This window comes from Scomber japonicus, chromosome 10 (genome assembly GCF_027409825.1).
Source record: "Scomber japonicus isolate fScoJap1 chromosome 10, fScoJap1.pri, whole genome shotgun sequence".
In the NCBI taxonomy this organism is placed as follows: Eukaryota; Metazoa; Chordata; class Actinopteri; order Scombriformes; family Scombridae; genus Scomber; species Scomber japonicus.
The window spans coordinates 7,035,506-7,054,354 of NC_070587.1; the positions used below are offsets into that span (position 1 = coordinate 7,035,506).

Consider the following 18,849-nt stretch of genomic DNA (forward strand, 5'->3'; position numbering starts at 1 on the left):
AAGACCACAAGGTGGCATTTGTGTTACATGAGAGGTCAAAGTTTAGACAAGAGAAGAAGAAGTAGTTTTGGACCAGAAAAAGAAAGAAGTTTAGACTAATGACAAGTGAGACGAGAAAGATGTAACGTTTACTGCCGTTTGTTAGTAAAAAACTAAAACTACAACAACAATGTCCTGCCTCATCTTTTAAGGAAGCTGCAGTTAATTCCCCACAGTAGGTCCTAATGTAACAATAGGTCACAGCAGTAAAACAGAATATTTTACATAGCATTGAAAATTATTATTATACCTTTCAAATTATGCTTTGCCTCTCACAGGACAACAACCACCAAATGCCTACCTCCTAAAACAACTGATGACAAAAGGTTTTCAGATCTACTTGCATTTTTTAAACTTGAAAGTCTTCATTTGTCACCGTTGGTTACAGACTCATTATGGTAACACACCCCTAAATTACAGGATGTTTAACATGAACTTTGCTGTGCTAAAACAGTGTTTAGTGAAATGTATGAGATAGAACCAAACATACCTTTACAGTACTGACACGTGGACAAATAACGCCCCCCACTCACCCACTTTTTGTACCTGCTTCATATTGTTTAGGTTTGCAGGGGGCTGGAGAATCTGGGTATATCTTGGACAGGCCACAATCTATCAAAGGGATAAATTACAAGCATTAATTAACATTTAATTACTGAATAATTTGTTCACTGAGGAAATCTCAAATATCTGAACACATTTACCGTGAAAGCCTAACATGGACAGTAAAGGTAAAGGTCAGTATCCAGAAGACCAATGCACCCACTAGTAATAATAATTATAACCTCATTTATACATAGTGCTTTTAAAAACAAATCACAAATGTATAACAAATACATAAAATCTAGAAATAGCAGCTCAGACTGGAATGAAAATTAGAACAATAATGAAATAAGATTAAAATACTACAGTAACAAATGACATTTAAACATAATTCACTAAAAACACAAATACAATTTCAGAGAGTGTAATTCTAAGATGCATTTAGAATATTCAAGGGCAAAAGGCACAGCAATGTATAATTTGCAGCAGCTATCACTAACTTTAGGTTACCCAGATGAATGTCTTCCAAGAAACTATGACAGTCTTTATAGCTAGGAGTGATGGGGATATTTTTCAAAGCACCATGAGATTTGTGTAGTGTCATTCATTGCTTTCTCCCTGCTGCATTGTTTTTGGCTTCTGTCCTCCTGCTATGGTGTCTTCTCCTGTTCTCACCCTCCTAGCAGCTCTGATGTGTGTCCCATTCACATCACAGCTGTATACGTTGACAGAATAAGAAAACTGCAACTGGCTGAATAGCAGACCCTTTTTCATACGAGACATTTTGACTTGTCAGAGAAGGAAAAGCATATGAAATAAAAAACAGTAATGATGGCTGAATGCTCACTCCTTGCATGGCTTGCTGGCACAAGTAAGGGAGTGGAACCCTCATTAATGTCATTACTCACATCTGTGTTTTTCCTCCTTTTACCTTTTAACCTTTGTTTTGTTGTTTCTCTGGTTATATAAGTGGCTAATAAAATGGCCAGATTGCAGCAGATATATTGGTTACATTGGTAGATAATGTATATCAGCCACAATAGTACAAGGGTTTACTGTATAACTAACTGACCTTGTACAGTAATGTTAAATCAGATTATAATAGCATATGTGAGAATTACATTGCATAAAGCCCTATATATTTGGATTATCTTTTGTGGATTCATCTTGAAAATGTGTTGACTATTTTGGTTTCTTATAATATTGAAGTCCTGGAGGAAAAAAGTGAAGGGGGGGTTGTTACTGGATATACACTGCCTGGCAAAAAAAAAAAGTTGCCACCAAAAAAAAAGGTCACACACTCATGTTGGACCACCTTTAGCTTTGATTACGGCACACATTCACTGTGGCATTGATTTGATAAGCTTCTGCAATGTCATAAGATTTATTTCCAAGATCTTGTATTGATGATGGGAGAGTCGGACCACGCCCAGCCATGTGTGAAAATGATGTCTCATGCTCCCTGAACCACTCTTTCACAATTTGAGCCCGATGAATCTTGGCATTGTCATCTTGGAATATGCCTGTGCCATCAGGGAAGAAAAAATCCATTGATGGAATAACTTGGTCATTCAGTATATTCAGGTAGTCAGCTGAACCTAGACCTGACCAACTGCAGCAACCCCAGATCATAGCACTGCCCCCACAGGCTTGTGCAGTAGGCACTAGGCAGGATGGGTGCATCACTTCATCTGCCTCTCTTCTCACCCTCATGCGCCCATCACCCTGGAACAGGGTAAATCTGGACTCATCAGACCACATGAGCTTCTTCCATTGCTCCAGAGTCCAATCTTCAGTGGTGGACGAAGTACACAGACCACGTACTTGAGTAGAAGTTGAGATACCTAGTGTAAAATATTACTCCAGTAAAAGTGAAAGTGCTCCCTTTAAATGTCGACTTGAGTAAAAGTATAAAAGTACTTGGCTTCAAATGTACTTAAGTATCAAAAGTAAAAGTAATTTGGTGTAATGTAGTTCCAATGTCTTGGTATGTCCTTTATACACTCAATCAAGTCATTTAAGGTTAAAAAGCCCACTAACACCACCCTGAAAACAAAATGTTTTCCATTTGTGATATCTGGTATTGATATCTTTTGAAATTATCATAAGCACATCATACTAAATGGAAATCACCTGATTAGGAATTAATAGGGAGGGGGAAAACCACACTAGACACATATTTCTTTAACTTCCATGTGTTGGCAGGGCAGGCTACTGGACAGCGAAACTTTGTCAAATGAATGCTAATAGAGATATGGATGGAGGAGAAGGCAAGTTGGGACAAGTAGCCAGGTAGGGGGCCGGGCCAAAACTGCTCGACACACGATGTGTTCTGATTGGTACACTTGCGGTGCACGTTCATTTGGACCTGTCACAGCAGCTGGTCATGCATGCATGTTGTGGAAAGGAACATTGAAAGGAACGACAGGTTTTTGGAAAGTAGTTGAGTAAAAAGTAAGATTTTCCTCTTCCAAATGTAGTTGAGTCAAAGTATAAAGTCTCACAAAAAAATGATACTCAAGTAAAGTACAGATCCGCTAAAAAGTTACTTAAGTACAGTAACGAATTACTTGTACTTCAATTAGCCTCACTGATAAGTGGTTTTCTTAAGGCTGCATAGATGTCCAGTCTCAATCCCTTGAGTTCCCTTTGCACTGTGCGCGTGGAAATGCTCTTACTTTCACTATTAAACAAATCCCTGCGTTGTACTGTTTTTCTACGATTTGATTTCACCAAACGTTTAAGTTTGATTTCACCAAACGTTTCATCAAACAGTAGAACTCAGGGCTATGTTTAATAGAATATGCCTGTGCATGCCCGCACAGGCATATTCTAAGATGACAATGCCAGGATTCATCAGGCTTAAATTGTGAAAGTGGTTCAGGGAGCATGAGACATCATTTTTTGGCCAGGCAGTGTATATTACACTGGTTATGTAACTTCTATGGCTACCATGGGTGTTGGACCTCTATAGAAGGGACACATGTACATCAAGTTAGCAGTATGATGTGGAATTTCATACCTATCACTGCACAGTGGTTCTTGCTTCACAAGGATAGCACTGCAAGAACATGGTTTTGTTTTGTGGTGGAGGTTGTGGTTTAAAGGCCATTTGGATTGCTTTTTGAGAATAAAAAAGAGAGGGTGGATGGGGGGTGTCTACTATTTTGTGTAATTTTTAAGATTTGTATTTTTCACACCAGTATGTGGTTTTCTTGTTTGTTCACTATGAATCTAACAATAATTAACAAGTGTACAGGAACTGTACAAAAACAGTACAAACTATTTAGCTTGGTAGTGACTCACCTCGGTTGAAACATGAGTCCCATACTGGTAAAGATAACATTCAACAGTCTGCCCTCGAGTTGCAAAGGAGAGCCAACAGGAGTACATGGCAAACTTGAGTGTTTCCGCCACACCCTGGTCTGAAGCAAAATGAACAAATAGCTGGCTATCAGAAGGTACCTGAACTTTTTTTGGAGGAAGAAAGTTGAAAATATTTACTCATCAGATAGGAGGTTAAGAAAAGCTGTCAGGTGGGTGTTAAGTGCTTTGGCCACTTGGTGGCACCGGAAACAAGCTGTAAATACAACAGACAATTTTATCACACTTTAAGTTGTTATACTTGTTAGGAAAGAGTTGCTTTTTTTATAAATCCAATGGATACATAGTAACATTCACATTCAAGCATCAATTATGTTCACCAGCTGGTCACTAGCTTTGTCTGCTTTTTGGTGCTGGCCAAGTGGCATACCAGCATCTGGAAAAGACACGAGCACTAACAGTGATTCAAAACAGTAAAAAGTTGCAGGCTGACAAACTAAAACAATGAGCAGGAAGATGTTAAACTGCTGTAAAATGTTTACTGGATGACCAATTTCATTGTATACTTGAAGCAGCTTAAAATGTTGATTGTTTTAGAGGCCACAGCTTGTGATATTTTAGTGCATTGCATTAAACTATATTGTGTGTTATTTTAGGTGCTGGGTTTAAAGAAAATGATCAGTTCAGTGATCATCTCTCTGGCACAATCAACAAAGACAGACCATTATAAGCTTCACAAATGATAGATAGATAGATAATACATTAAGTTTGTCTGAACTGCATCCAGTTCTATAAACAATTACAACATCCGGCTGTACAAAACGTAATCACATTTATTTCAATCCATCATACATGATCACCATATATTATGTCTAACCACTTACTTTGATTTTAACATCACATTTTCTCATGCATCACCTGATGCCTTCTGATATACATCTCTCTAGCCTCTGGGTATATTCCAATACACCATAAAGGAAAGACATTTGTGCTACAGAATGTAGGCATGGCTTGGCCAGTCCTGGCTCCTTGGTATTTGTCTTTATCTCTCTGTATGTCCCAGAAATCACAGTTGTAAGAGAGTCTCTGAATCCAATTTCTAAAACTCAGTCCAGGTTCCCGTGTGTCTGTGTGCCGGTCCAAGCTGTGGCCTGCGAGCTGGCTCCAGGCAGCTCCAGCTCCTCTAGCCAATGGTGACACTGAACCCACACTGGAACTTGTTCTTGCGATGATTGAGGAAAGCCCCAAGGGCCAGTGTGAGAGGCAATGGCAACAGCTTCTTTTCAAGAGTTGCCCCAACCACCCAATTACTGTCAACCGTTCCTGTGAACAGAAGAGCCAAAATGTTTGTCTCATGGCAGAAATCAGCATTTTTTCATATAATTTGTCACTTATATGGCCACAGGTGTATTCATTTCTTTACCTTTAAAGAGCAAGTTAGCTTTGGGAACATCCAACTGGTAACCAAAAGATGTTGTGGTGTCTTGCATCCTTGTGCTGGCTTCGAATTCAACTCCTATCTGCAACTGTGTCAGAAGAATAAAGTTAAGCTAATACACAAAATCCAGAATATGAACCAAATGGCTGCATTTGTCTTGCTTTTGGAGACAAACGATTGCCAAAACACAGCAATCATCCATATCAGCTAGACAATGACACATTTTAGGATTAATGTTAGATACCTGATCATTGGCTTTGTGATAGTATGTAGCATGGGCTCCTGCTCCACCCAAAGTCAATGTAGCTACATAGTTCTCAGCTGAGGAGAAAAGATATTGTAACACACAGATTACAGAAAAGTTAATGAAAACAACATCCACAATGACTGACCAGATTTGGAAATTGGTGGTTAATTAAATTAAGATGTAAAACATGAACTGAAGCATCAAGCAATGTTAGATTGTATTTTATTAATCCCACAATGGGGAAATTCACTTGTTGCAGTATAAAAGGTTCAAAATGCATAGAGCATATATTACCTGTGTACCTGCCCAAGAGGGAGGTGACAGTTCCTTCCTCCCCTGGTCTCTTGTGGTAGACTATCTCACCACCCAGTGCCAGCGATGGTGTGATAGACTGGAGATAGTGGCCCACCAAAATGCCTGTAGGAAAATAGTAAAAAAGCTTCCATTTGATCTGTTTGTGGTACAGATGTGTTTGGATAGGTCTGAAAATTGAAGTCAATGTTGAATTGATTTTAATCTGCATTCTCTCTAATGACCAGCAAGGGACTCTAAAAAGAAGTCTGATTGTATAAAAGTCTATGTGAAAATGGCCCTACTTCTCTCCTGATCTATTACCTCAGCAAACATTGTAAATTACAGCCCCATTTAGAGTAACAGACAATAAAGCACGGTATGCTTTAGGGCATGGCTAGCTTGTGATTGACAAGTTGCTATCATAGCAACAACATAGCATAACCCCAGATTCACAAAGTATAGGCTTAGTTGTAGATATTTCAGTGTGTTTTCAGTTCATGACAATTAATTGTAACATTTGACCCCTAAAAGTCTTGTTCAGCATTCGGTCGTACTAAAAAACCCTCTAAAGGCGTCAGATGTTCAGTTTTTCCAATGAGTATATTTTGTTTTAATGGTTTTAAGCTTGTTTATTGCTAGTGAAAATTAGTATTAGCATAGTTAATCACAGACCATTTTAACTGAGCTAGCTGCTCACTCTAGCATTAGAGTAAGCTCCACCATCTCATCCAAATACGGTGACTTCCATTTTAAGCTCCAAATGCAAACTCGAGGCTTCAAAATGGGAGTCCACAAACCAATGGGCGAGATCGCAGAAGCTACAGCAATTATTTTTTTCAAAGTCAAAATTTCTAGGAGACACCTCGGACCACCTCTAGCTTCTAGACTGCTGTACCACACTGGTTTACACCTGCCGTATCTTTTACTATGTTCAGCTTCTCATGTTGCTTCTTATTGATGTTGATGTCAAATATAGTGCTGCATCTGTCACCACTGCAGTATTCTATATATAGGTACCGCACCTCAATACTTTTGGTAGCAGAAATGTGTCTGTAGAAACCGAGAGTTGATAATCATACCAGATCCAACAAGTATGTCTGGGTTTCCGAGTGTCACAGCGGAGGTGAAGTCTTCACCACGGTACTCCATGTCACACTGCCAATTCACAAACTTATGCTGCTGAGTCTGCAACACACAAAAGAGAAAGAAAGAAAATGAATGACCTGTAATACGATAAAGAAAAAGAAAAAAAAAAGACAACATTAAAAGGGTACAGCTGAACATCTGTTGCCTCCTTTGTTGTAAAGCACTTGGATTTGCATTTCTTGTATGAAAGATGCAACACAAACAGTTATTATCATATTACAAGTTTTATACCTGGATGGCTATTTTGGAGCGCACAGCAGACGTCAGCTGGTGGATGACCTGGGCGTTCAGACTGCCAGTATTGTCCATATCTCCAACCATGACTGGGAATGACTAGGATGAAGAAAAAGCCACTATTGTCAGTTTTCAAGACACATAGGTGACATTTAAACACCTTCCTTCTTATATGTTAAAAAGGCAGAAAAAAGCCATGATATTGAGTAGGGTTAAAAAGATTATATCCATTATCTGTTCATTAAGTTTCTCGAGTAATACGTTTGTTGTTCCATACATAAAATGTCAGAAAATTGTGAAAAATATAAATCACTGTTTCCCAAAGCCCAAGATGATGCCATCAAATGTTTTGTCCTGACCAACACTCCACGATACAAAGATATTGAAACAAAGAAACCAGAAAATAGTCACATATGAGAATCAGAATTTGGAAATCTCCCTCTTTAAAACCTACTTAAAGCAATTACCTGATTGTCAAAATAGTTGGTGATTAATTTTAATAGGATTAAACGACTAATAGTCCCTCAGACAAGTAGCTTCCTGACTATCATCTTAAATATTGTTAGGCTGTATTTATCTGTTGCTTGTGTCAAATGTGTGAGACTTAATATACAAGTTAAACCCTAACACTGTGGCTGTGCAATTAAGAGAGAGTTTTTGTCCTTTGCAAACAGAGCAAAAAAGCAACTGAAATAAGTAATAGACAATACACTACCTCTATTACAACCACATTTAAAAAGCAAAGTTTTGCAAAATGTCATTTTAGGGTTTGCTTAAATGACGAAGCTTATTACCTCTGCTGGTCCAGTCTGTTTACTGCCTACGTAGGTGGAACCAAATCGATAACCAGACTCAGCAAGAGTACTGAGGGTAACCGTATGGCTGACCTGGAAGTGGTTACTCAGGCCCTTGTTGACCACTAACCGCACTCCTTCCATCTGCAGAGGGAACACCTCTAAAAGAGAAAAAAAAGGGCAACACAAATCGCATTATAGCTCATTCTTAGACAGCCTCTGCCAGTATGACACTAATTATTCTGTTAATACTATATTATAAGTATTACTGTAAGTTGAACAAATGTGAAGCATGAACTAGATGATGCACATAAACCAGCTGATTTTCTACCTTTGCATTTGCGGTGGCACTCCTCATATGTGCCTGGATTTGGGAGTGGGGAATCCGCATCTGCTGTCTGCTGGTCAGATGATGAAGGGACGGAAGATACTGGGGGCATAGTGAACCCTGGAGGGACGGACACCAACCCTGCGACCCCCTGACCACCTCCAGCTGCGGCTGGTGCCGGACTGGGGGAGGCGGCAGCCAACACACTGCCCATACTCTGAGAGTTTAACAGACTAAGAAAAAGGTAGACAGTGAATGACTGAATAATCAAATAAATTACTTATATCAACGCTGCTACCTACTGGCTGTTAAGATAATTCCTGTAATGCGTTGAGTCAAAATGTAATTTACATGCCTGGGTCAAAATAAACACATTAGCAGACGATTGCCTACTTTTTCAGAATATATATATATACACATACATAAATATAAAAATAAATGCACTAGGGCAGAATTACCTCTAAAGAAAAACGTAAGCACACTGGCATGCATTAACTTGGTTACTGTCCTGTCAGTCCAGCAGGTTGGATGCAGCTGTAAGGCCCAGTTCAGTCAGTCTCTCGACATAACAACGATAATACAGTCGTTTAAAAACCCGGTAGCCACAAATGATACGCGGCTGCAGGCCGTGGTTTGCTAAAGAGCCCACGTTTGGAGATAAGCCAGGAGTCAGCGAAACTGTCCGCTAGCAGTACCGTTATTTAACCTGTGTAGCTAATGCAAGCTAGCTAGTTTGGTTGGTTAGCTAGCTTGCTAGGTAGCCATGTGGAGTCGACCACGAGATCTGTCCCAGTTCATTTAGAAATTCACGGTCATTAAGAACAAGACGAGGAGAGAAATTATGCTATCGATTGCCCCTTTGTTATAAAAGCTACCCTTGCAATTTTATTAGTTTAGCTACTTACGTTGACGGAATGGGTCCAGGGGTACTTCAACACCGGCAAAAGTTCACGACAGCGTCCGTGACCGTGGTTGACATGTGAACGCCCACATGCCGTCACGCACACGCTGATTGGCTAATGAAGCTCTAGTCCTGATCGCCATTGGCTGAATTCACAGCCCGCTCCTGATGACGTACCGCAGGATTCATTCGCTTAACATTCGGTCCATTCAATCTCCCACTGAATGACATTCCAAGGGTACTCCTGGTCCGGGTGTGAAGTGTATCCGCACATGTCCAAAATAATGCCTGAAATGCTATACCTCCAATTAAATAACACGAGCATGCATTTGCCTTTAGAGACTATATAAAGATATTCAATGTACAACCGCAGAAAACAAAAATGATTCACACTAGAGGTGCTGGAATCAGAGAATTCAGATATTTTTTCTATATTACGATATTACTCATATGTCTAATTGACCATCAAAACAGTTAGCAATGAATTTAATAATGGGTAACTTGTCACTTAATCCTGCAAGTTTTGCAGGTTAAGGTTACTTGATAGGAATGTTGTAGTAAACCCCAACCTACAGGTTTGGGTTTCAAGCCTACCAGTGAGACAGACCACCGACTACTTACGTGTACAAGACTAATTCTAAATTAAAAAGTTCTGTCGTCCAGTTTATGGAATATCCATAAGGGCATAATCAAGGGTCACTGAACTGACTTTATTGTTTTTGCTTCCCTTTCCTCACTTCTGGTTGCCACTGACTTCTGCCTTCTGGATATACAGTGAGACCTATTCAATCACCTTTTTCAAAACAATGGCACATTGCTTATACAGAGAAAAAAAAAAGGAAGACTCAAGTCAGTTGGACTTTATTTTGTTTGAGGCGTTGGCATCAACACATTTAACAGAAAATAAGTTCTTGTTTCTTTCTCTCCCAACTTAACAAAACATGTGGTCATCAAGCCATGAATGTTTTAATTTGTCCAGAATGTAGTGATAGAAGGAGGGGTGTGGGGTCCAATTATTACTTCAGCTGCTTTAGAATAGGGCGCAAAAACATACCTTCCCTGCTGGTGCTTGGCAGTAATGTAATGGCAAATCAAAGAGACAATACTTATCTGCAGGAGTAGACACACTTGAAAATACCCAGTATGTTAATGTTTTGGATCTTAGACATTTTTTGTAAAATTGTACTGAAGTCAATGAGTCCACAGTTGCAATACATTAAACAACATTTGTAGTTGGTCTGTGTGTTATAGGTAAGAAAACCTGCAGGCTTTTTCAGAGTGAAAGTGCCATTTTCAAAATTCCAGCCCCAGCACAAAGTAGAGGTTTGGCGTTAGACTAAAGGCACTTTTGGGGGGAGAAGGGACAAAAAAAAATTTCATAAGGATGAAAAAGTTGGCCGGTTTCAACAAAATGTCAACTAAAGCCCCTCAAGCAGTCACATTTACATAACTACTGATAACCTGAGAAAATGCTGCCTTGTGCTATGGCTTTAAAAAGGGATCAAGGATATTTCACAATACAAACTTATTCTCATTATTGGGTCTGTGCTTTGACAAAATGTGTTACAGTGTCACAGACACTACACTGCAGTAAACATTTGGGTATAAAAAAAATGAATCACAAACATCACAGTTTCAGGTGCTCTGTAATGGAGCAGCATAGCAGCCCCTCTTTCAAACATCCAACAGAGCAAAGTGCTCATTTTGGTTTCTGAGGCCATCTACATCCCAATTTCTGTAATTCTTTGTCTTCTCTTCCCAATTTGGTTCCCTCTCATTTCTCTAATACAAATAATTTCGGTCCAAAGCTGCATAACTAATTACTCAGTGGCCACTCTATAATTAGGTACACCTGCTCAGTAATACAGATATTCAAATCAGCCAAACATGGCTGCATAAAGCATGTAGACATGGTCAAGAAGTTCGGTTTTTAGACCAGAATGGGGGAGAAATGTGATACAAGTGACTTTGTGTGAGGGTATCATGTCAACATGAACCTGTCTAAGGAATATTTCCAGCATTATGAAACCATTTCATGACAAATTCCGGCTATTCTGGGAGGCCTACTCAATAGTAAAAGTGACCACTGAGTCTAAGTTACAAAAACAGAGAGCCTATTTAAACAATCTGCCCAGAAGGCATGTCAGTGAGATGTGAGCTGGGCTCTATCATTTAAGTCCACCTTTGGTTTCACATTTCACTTACATCAGTACACTAAAATAGTTATAATTTCCATCTATTGTAGAGTGGCTGAGTTCAATGACAGACTTAAGCAACAGCCCAAATCACATGCTACAGTGTCACAGGTGAAGGTACCAGTTTCCCAGAGTGTGCACAGCCAGGAATGGAGCTTATTGTCAACTCAAACTGGAAGTGAAAGTAATAAATAGACCATTTTAGTTGCAAACTGGGGAACAGAAATCTTCACTTGGAATCTTGTGTGATGCAGCCAAAACTGTGTGATCAATGCCAGACGCCATGTTTTGCCTGAAAAACAAACCACAAAATCTGAGTTAGAATTTCTGATAACCACACCAATGAGTAGCAGCTCAAGCTATTCTGCAGAACAGGACAGCTGGCTGTGTGTACTGATAAGCTCAGTACAAATCTATGTTGACTGCTGTTGTGCAGCCTGAGGACGACAACCCCTCACCTTTAAATCCTTTAAAACTTAAGTCAATCTTCTTGGTGAAAGAGGATACCATTCATTAGCCAGGTTGTTAGTATTTGCACTCTAGAGTGCTAGAGTGCTTCAATGTTTCTGGCATTATGAATACACTATGTACAAGTGTCCACCAGAATGCTCTCAATCATATATACATTTTTTTTAAACAAAAAACATACATTTATATTTTCACATAATTGATGCAACTTTTAAACCAGTTCCATTAAGTGATGTGCTTGTAACATATTCCTTGCTGGTGAATGTTATAAGTGACCTTACAAGCATGTTTTCACTAGTTAATCCCTAGACTGGCAATATAATAAGGTGGCCAGTGAGGTGAATAACTAGAACTTGACCCCTCTTTATTGGCCACCAGTGCACCAGAGAAGCTTTACACCTGGCCTTAACAACAGGCACACACAAAGCTGAGCATTAGCCCTCAATACTCTTTTGGAGTCAGACTGAAAAAAATGCAGATGAAATGTGACCTGCATGGACAAGGAAATCCCCAACTCCAGAGCAGCACAATAGTGACTGACATTAAAGCAGATTTAATGGTGTTTACACATACACTGAACAATCTTTAAATGTTTTACTTGAGCCACAGTTTGTTTGTGAGCTGTTTGGAGAACTGACCCTTTATTCAGGCTGCTCCCAGTTCTTTGTTTTTGGATCCACTGCAGTCATCATCATCTGGGTCAACAGAGTGAAACTCTGCCACATACAGGCTCTTGTCAATGCTGCTGGGAATGGGCTTGATGTCAGTAATCAGCTGGTCCTCAATGTTCTTCAGGTTGTAGCGGTCCTCTGAAGTTATCAGATTGATGGCCAGACCCAGATGACCAAAACGCCCTGAGAGAAAAAGATTCATATAGTACATATGTTATTTAGAGTTAGCATGGAGTGATCACAAAGAGCTGGAGGCATTTCACAGGCTGTCTTGGCAGTCAATCATACACGGTTTGCCAATCTAAGTTTAAGTTTCTGTTCCTTAAACCTGGACGTTCCAGATTTGGATAATAGTTTTGGTTCATCTTTACCTGATCTGCCAATGCGGTGAAGGTAGGTCTCTGCATTTTTGGGAAAGTCAAAGTTGATGACCACATTTACTGCCTGGATGTCGATTCCCCGAGTGAACAGGTCTGCAAGAAAGCGTGTATATCAGTCAAGCCATTGACTATGAATATTAAAAATTTCACCATAAGTCGTAAAATGTATAACATTCACATACCTGTGCAGACCAGGTTCCTGCACAATCCATTCCTGAAGTCATGGAACACACGGTTCCTGTACTCCTGCATCATCTTTGCATGAATGTAGAAGCACGAATAGCCCAGTTGGGTTATTTTCTTAGCCAGAAGTTCAACCCTCTGGGTTGAGTTACAGAAGATGATTGACTGATTGATCTGAAGCTGTAACAGAAATACATAGATTCATAATTATTGATGACTTTAAGAGTAACTTATAAATTCATTATGCTCTCTGTCTCAAATATCCTATGAGTCTACTTAAGCCACAGTTTATGAGCCGCATGTAGTTATTTGCCCGCACACCTCTTGAATTAATGAAACCAAAACTGAACCTTTCACACAGAGGACCAATCACAATACTATACTATAACTTCTCCATGGTATTTTACAATTAGAGGTTACTGATATGGATGAAATCCTGAATCATGTATATTTATGTTTAAATTGTGCTATCTATACATGTGATAATATTGTGAATTTCCTGTAAAAATCTATTGAGAAACCATTTATGAATAAAACAATCTTGAAACTTTCCAACAGAGGGGGCAGTGTAACATCGCTTTTCAGCTTGATACTGAACTGCTCTTTGAAATGGCACAGCGTTGAATAGGGTCCTAGTGTGCGACTGGTTGGCCACATCTGATGTAAATGATGAACACTCACCCTGGAGAAGAGTGTGTTGAGACAGTGGACCTTCTGTCTTTCAGTCACATACGCGTAGTACTGAGTGATGCCTTTCAAGGTCAGTTCCTCCATCAGGTTGATTTCATAAGGCTTCTGAAGGTGCTTGCTCTGTACAAAACATTGACATTTTTTTAAGTATACTGTGTAGACCAAACAAGATTATTTAGGGAATCCAATTGCTATTTGAGTTCTCACCATGAATTTTTGCACACTGATGGGAAAAGTGGCAGAGTAAAGCAGAATCTGACGTTCCTTTGGTAAGAAGCTGATAATATCTTCAATCAGCACCACAAAATCCTGAGACAGAAGCTTATCCGCCTGAATACACAGATAATTATAGATCAAAAGCAGTGTCAAAAGCAGCAGGCAACTTTAATATAAATAAAAAGTTCATTAAAAAGAGAGCCACACTGACCTCATCCATCACCATCATTTGTGTCTTATCCATTTTTGCCACACCCTTCTTCAGCAGGTCCAGTATCCTGCCAGGTGTAGCAATCACTACATGCACTATTAAAAAGACACAAATGGCAAAGAATTATCCAATAAGTTCCACTCAAGAACAGAAGTGCAATGTTATTTCACAGCATGCTGGTTCAGGCTATTGCATAATGGGTCAAATTAAGTGCTTGTCATTCAGTGTAATTTTAAAGGTAATGTAAAAAAAAATTAATTGAGCTTTGATACAAAAATTAGGGCGAAAAATAGTATTTCAAACAAAAAAATACAAGCTCGTGAATATAAGTCACCTTATAAACAAAAACAATCTCTAAAAAAAGCATAAGCAAGAATGGGTTTTGATTTCATGTGTAAAAATGCCATAGTAATAATTACTCATCTGAAATGTTATACATTTACAGACTACTTTTCATCATTTTCAATATTAACAGCAAGACAGTTACCTATCTCATCAAGACGCATGATGTCATCCCTCAAGTTGGTGCCCCCAGTGGTAACCATGACTTTGACCCCTCCAAGGTGCTTGCTGAGCTGAATGCTGATCTGGCTCATCTGCAGGGCCAATTCTCTTGTGGGAACCATTACTATGGCTGGAATGAGACAAAAATGGGAAGGGCTGATGAAATGTAAGGGTTGATGACATGCATAGAGAAAATTAGATAAAGTGGTGCTCATAAAGAGATATATTTTTAAACCAAAAACCTGTTCACCAACGTATATATGGTAGGAAAACTATATTCTCCAGATATGGTTCTAACTTAACATACAGATTTTTAATTTGGCTGTGTGACAAAAAAAAAAAAAACTATCAGTGTGTATAATGTGTCATCCTGTTGACTTCTGCTACCAGGCTTCTTTTAATTTTGTTCTCCTGATTATAAGTGGGTCCATTGTTTGTTAAACATATCTTTACTCACAACAATACACCCCTCAAAGTCAAGCCATTCTTTGATCAACATTTGTCACACTGCTAATGTTTCCAACTCTCTGGCAGAGGCAGCAGAAACTCACCCTGAATGTGATCCTTCTTCGTGTCTATCCTCTCCAAGAGAGGGATGAGGTAGGCTCCACTTTTTCCTGTGCCGTTCTTTGCCCGAGCCAAAATATCTCTGCCTGAGAGAGCGATGGGGATGCTTTCCTCCTTCAGGGAGACACACAAATCCAATTAGAAAAAATGGGAAAGGTTCACTTCATATGGACGTTTTAGAAATAAGGCAAAGAATCATGAGGAGAAACATACACACTGACGCCAGTACAGGTCAGTAACATCACAAAATTACAATGTGTACTATAGTGAAGAGCAACCATAACTGTGCAATCAGTTGTTTAGATGAGAAAGGGGGAATCAAGTTTTTTAGTGGACAACATCCCCGCAGAGCATACAACTAAGGAGTAGGTTATGGTAAGTTGGAGTGATGGGAACTGTGTCTGACTTGAAGGTGCTGCAAGAAGGCCCACATTTCTGCTATGTCGAACCTTCCTCAAATTCGAAACGTGATGTAAAAAAGACTTTGGGGTTTTTACAGTGCTTTGGAGCGCAGTTACAGTTACAGTTAATTTTGTATTTCTACATTTTATGGCATCCTAAAAATGTGGCTTAAACATGGTTCAGCATTGCTTTATTTACCTGAATAGGGGAGGGTTTCTCCCATCCCATTTCAAAGATTCCCATTAGAAGTTCTCGCTTTAGACAGTAGTCTTCAAATTCATTTCCCTTCGTTGATGTGACATCCTTGGAAATGCAAAGCAAAGGTTACAGTTCATTAAGACCCTCGACAACTTTGATGTGACAACATTAGAAGCCTACATACATTTAGGGAGTCTTAAAAAAAACAGAAAAGGTGGAAAGAGTGTTATCAAAGTTAGACCAAATAATTCTCTGTGCTATAACGAATAGCTTCCTTACCGAGGTTCTCATTCTGTTGTCTTTTGGAGGAAGCTCCAGGCACTTTTTCCAGTCATCACCAAACCTAGTTGTAAAAATTTACATTGTCACTTCTCAATGAATAACAAAACAAAATGTTGACAAAAGAGGACTCTAAAGTATATTGAATTACAAAATCCAGGTTTTGCTGACCCATTTTCTCATGTATATTACTGACATTCCACAGACTGGGGTGATGGATGGAAAAAACTTTGGATAATTTAATGCTCCCAAAAGTAGCAGCCATCATGTCTGACTAAGTTAACAGCAAAAAATACTATTGGTAACCCTATAAAAGTTGGTTATGACAGCAGGTGTCCTGGCAAAAAGCCACAGCAGAAGGGTGTATGTGATGAGTTTGCATTGTATATATATATATAAAAAAAAAAAAAAAAAACATGTTGGGATATGCTGAGCTTTCACGTGAAGACCTGAGACTTTCAACCTTGTAATAAACTTCAGACATTCAAACAACACCTTTTATCCAAGTAAGAATTACAGTCAACAGATTGTGGTATGATCTAGTTGGGAGTAGTGTTTAACTGATACAAAAATTAAACTTCAATGCAGCGATGGATCAGTAAATCAGAATATGTGGATCAGTGTCTTACTTGATGCCCCCACTGCTCTGAGGAATGCTGCTCTTATTCTGAGGGGCATTGGGCAGTTGGGCAGTTGAAAGGGGTCCCAACTGTTGGCCAGGTGGCTTGGTCTGTCCTCTGAGCTGCCCATTTGCTGGTTTATTCAGTCCAATCATTGGTGCTGGGTTTGCAGTTCTTGCTGTAGCCATGAGTTCAACAGTTTGACAAGTTACAGTGAGTAAGTAATGTTCCTTTGATTCTTTCTCACTGATCTGTTTAATGCACCCGTGTAGAAAAAAAACACCTAAACACTCAAAAAAAAAAACTTTTCTCCTATCTTTCGTTTATAAAGAATGTATTGTGTACACAATCCAACATGCAAACCTCTTGAAAAGAAGAGGTCTGCGTAATAATTCTGTCTATTTACAAGACGACTCTCCAAAAAAGGGAGAAATTAACATTCATATGAATAAATAAATCAAATATGTGACCAAAACATAAACTCTTATTTTTCATTCAAAATGTTTGTCTCAGAGTCCCCTTATCCTTGATGTAATTGAAATCCTGAATTTTCTTGTTTGTTTTTTTCCCCAAGTGTCTTTTTTTAGTCAGAGTGCTGCATTTATACATTCAAAATGGCCAGTGGCAAAAATCAAGTCTCAGACTTTTCCATTGAGTCCAAAAAGTCTTCCAACAACTGGGGCTCAAAAATGGCTCAAAAAAAACTCCAGTGAACTTTTCTGTCCTCCTTCAATGCCTTTGGGTATCTTTTTCCAGATTCCTTTCCTTTTGCAGCTAAAGTTGAGATGGCAGTCTGCAAAGTGCGTTGGGAACTGTCAATTAACAAAAAATATACAGGTTATCTGTCAGGAAAGAAACAATCACGGGTATTTATGTGCATTAACAAGCCAGCAAGATAATAATAATAAAATAATAATAATAATAATAATAATAAGCACCAGGGATCAATGATATACATTCAGATGTGTGTACTAGCAAAGGCAACCCTTGATGACCTGTTACACAAACAATAAAACCATAAAATGTCACCAACAGCAGCTAAAACTCACTTTTTGCTATTCGCAATATAATAGCTTTAACTAAGGGATATTAGACGAATTAAAGAGGCAAAAATGTTAGGTAAACAACTTCAATCTGACATGAAAATTAACAGCTTTTTCGGCTTTGTTGAGATGCCATGGCTAACAAGCTAGTACCAACCGAGGTTTAAAACAAAAAGAGTCAACCCCCACACTCCCTGGCTTGTTTTTCTAGTTAGCAATATGGCTTTTTTTCCATTAATCTACAATGGAAAGACAATTATAGCGAATGGTATTCTCTTTCATGGGCACTTTTTCAGTTCCGACAGGGGAAGAAAGCTTGGACAGAATTTAACCTAGCACGCCTTCGAGCATTGTTAAAACTTTATGCATAGCAACGTGGCTTTGACCATCCAGCTAACATATGCTAACGTTAACATTTCACTCGATCTTGTTGGCCCGACTGTGCGAGTGACTCCGTGGCCAAGTGTTCATGTAAAAAACACAGCACACAGAGTACATCTAAGCTTTGTTACGTGGATCTTCTCAGTTGCCATCTGCTACTTCCAAACTTTATCCAACTCGACTAGCCGACCAAGTTAGCATGCTAATGATAGCTTAGCCGCTATGTGTTAACCACGTAGGCTTTGAGGAAAATGCTACCTTCAATTTGCTTCATCCACCCAACGTCTTCCCCGTTGTAACGTTGCTTTCTTAACGTTATACCGGCAGTTTAGTGAAGCGAGGTAAAGACTCGCTGTTTCGAGAAGTCTACAGAGTTGTCCCTCTTTTGTCTCTCGGTTCAGAGTATTGACAATTCAACATGGCCGCGCGTTAGTTTTTGGGCTGTTTGCTCGCTCCCGAAGGACGTCAAACTGACCAATCACAGCGCCGCTTTCAAATTTACAAAAACCCATTGTGGGGGTTATGTTGACAAAAACAAGACAACAAGTGAGTT

The 18,849-nt window shown here is 39.2% G+C and overlaps 2 protein-coding genes across 3 annotated transcripts; both read right to left on the bottom strand.

Annotated features, from left to right (window-relative positions):
- Positions 1 to 4,721: 4,721 nt before the first annotated feature.
- tomm40 (translocase of outer mitochondrial membrane 40 homolog (yeast)) lies at positions 4,722 to 9,350 on the bottom strand. Its single transcript, XM_053326526.1, has 9 exons — positions 9,293 to 9,350; positions 8,391 to 8,620; positions 8,060 to 8,220; positions 7,263 to 7,364; positions 6,965 to 7,070; positions 5,886 to 6,008; positions 5,589 to 5,665; positions 5,330 to 5,432; positions 4,722 to 5,229 (listed from the first exon to the last, which is right to left on the bottom strand). The coding sequence occupies exons 2-9, from the start codon at positions 8,599 to 8,601 to the stop codon at positions 5,090 to 5,092; spliced, it is 1,023 nt and encodes a 340-aa protein (XP_053182501.1). The 5' UTR covers positions 8,602 to 8,620; positions 9,293 to 9,350; the 3' UTR covers positions 4,722 to 5,089.
- Positions 9,351 to 10,133: 783 nt separating this feature from the next.
- On the bottom strand, positions 10,134 to 18,716 carry ddx61 (DEAD (Asp-Glu-Ala-Asp) box helicase 61). Of its 2 annotated transcripts, none has more exons than XM_053326525.1 (13): positions 18,555 to 18,716; positions 16,882 to 17,665; positions 16,253 to 16,316; positions 15,974 to 16,078; positions 15,358 to 15,487; positions 14,790 to 14,936; positions 14,303 to 14,397; positions 14,083 to 14,205; positions 13,867 to 13,995; positions 13,185 to 13,365; positions 12,994 to 13,095; positions 12,590 to 12,805; positions 10,134 to 11,775 (listed from the first exon to the last, which is right to left on the bottom strand). In XM_053326525.1, exons 2-12 carry the CDS (start codon positions 17,058 to 17,060, stop codon positions 12,597 to 12,599), a joined length of 1,464 nt encoding a protein of 487 aa, XP_053182500.1. In that variant the 5' UTR covers positions 17,061 to 17,665; positions 18,555 to 18,716; the 3' UTR covers positions 10,134 to 11,775; positions 12,590 to 12,596. The 2 variants fall into 2 exon arrangements, with proteins under 2 accessions (XP_053182500.1, XP_053182499.1); XM_053326524.1 differs by having other exon boundaries at positions 16,882 to 17,684.
- Between the last annotated feature and the right edge of the window lie 133 nt (positions 18,717 to 18,849).

Bases quoted from the DNA above. Each gene is read 5' to 3' on its own strand.
- tomm40 (XM_053326526.1), bottom strand. From the start codon at position 8,601: ATGGGCAGTGTGTTGGCTGCCGCCTCCCCCAGTCCGGCACCAGCCGCA. The intron at 7,365-8,059 runs GTAATAAGCTTC...TCTTCATCCTAG, and splicing joins AACAGACTGGACCAGCAGAG to TCATTCCCAGTCATGGTTGG. The intron at 5,433-5,588 runs GTATCTAACATT...CTTCTGACACAG, and splicing joins ATCACAAAGCCAATGATCAG to TTGCAGATAGGAGTTGAATT.
- ddx61 (XM_053326525.1), bottom strand. From the start codon at position 17,060: ATGGCTACAGCAAGAACTGCAAACCCAGCACCAATGATTGGACTGAAT. The intron at 13,996-14,082 runs GTGAGAACTCAA...TGTTTTGTACAG, and splicing joins TCAGTGTGCAAAAATTCATG to AGCAAGCACCTTCAGAAGCC. The intron at 13,366-13,866 runs GTGAGTGTTCAT...TTTCTGTTACAG, and splicing joins TCAACACACTCTTCTCCAGG to CTTCAGATCAATCAGTCAAT.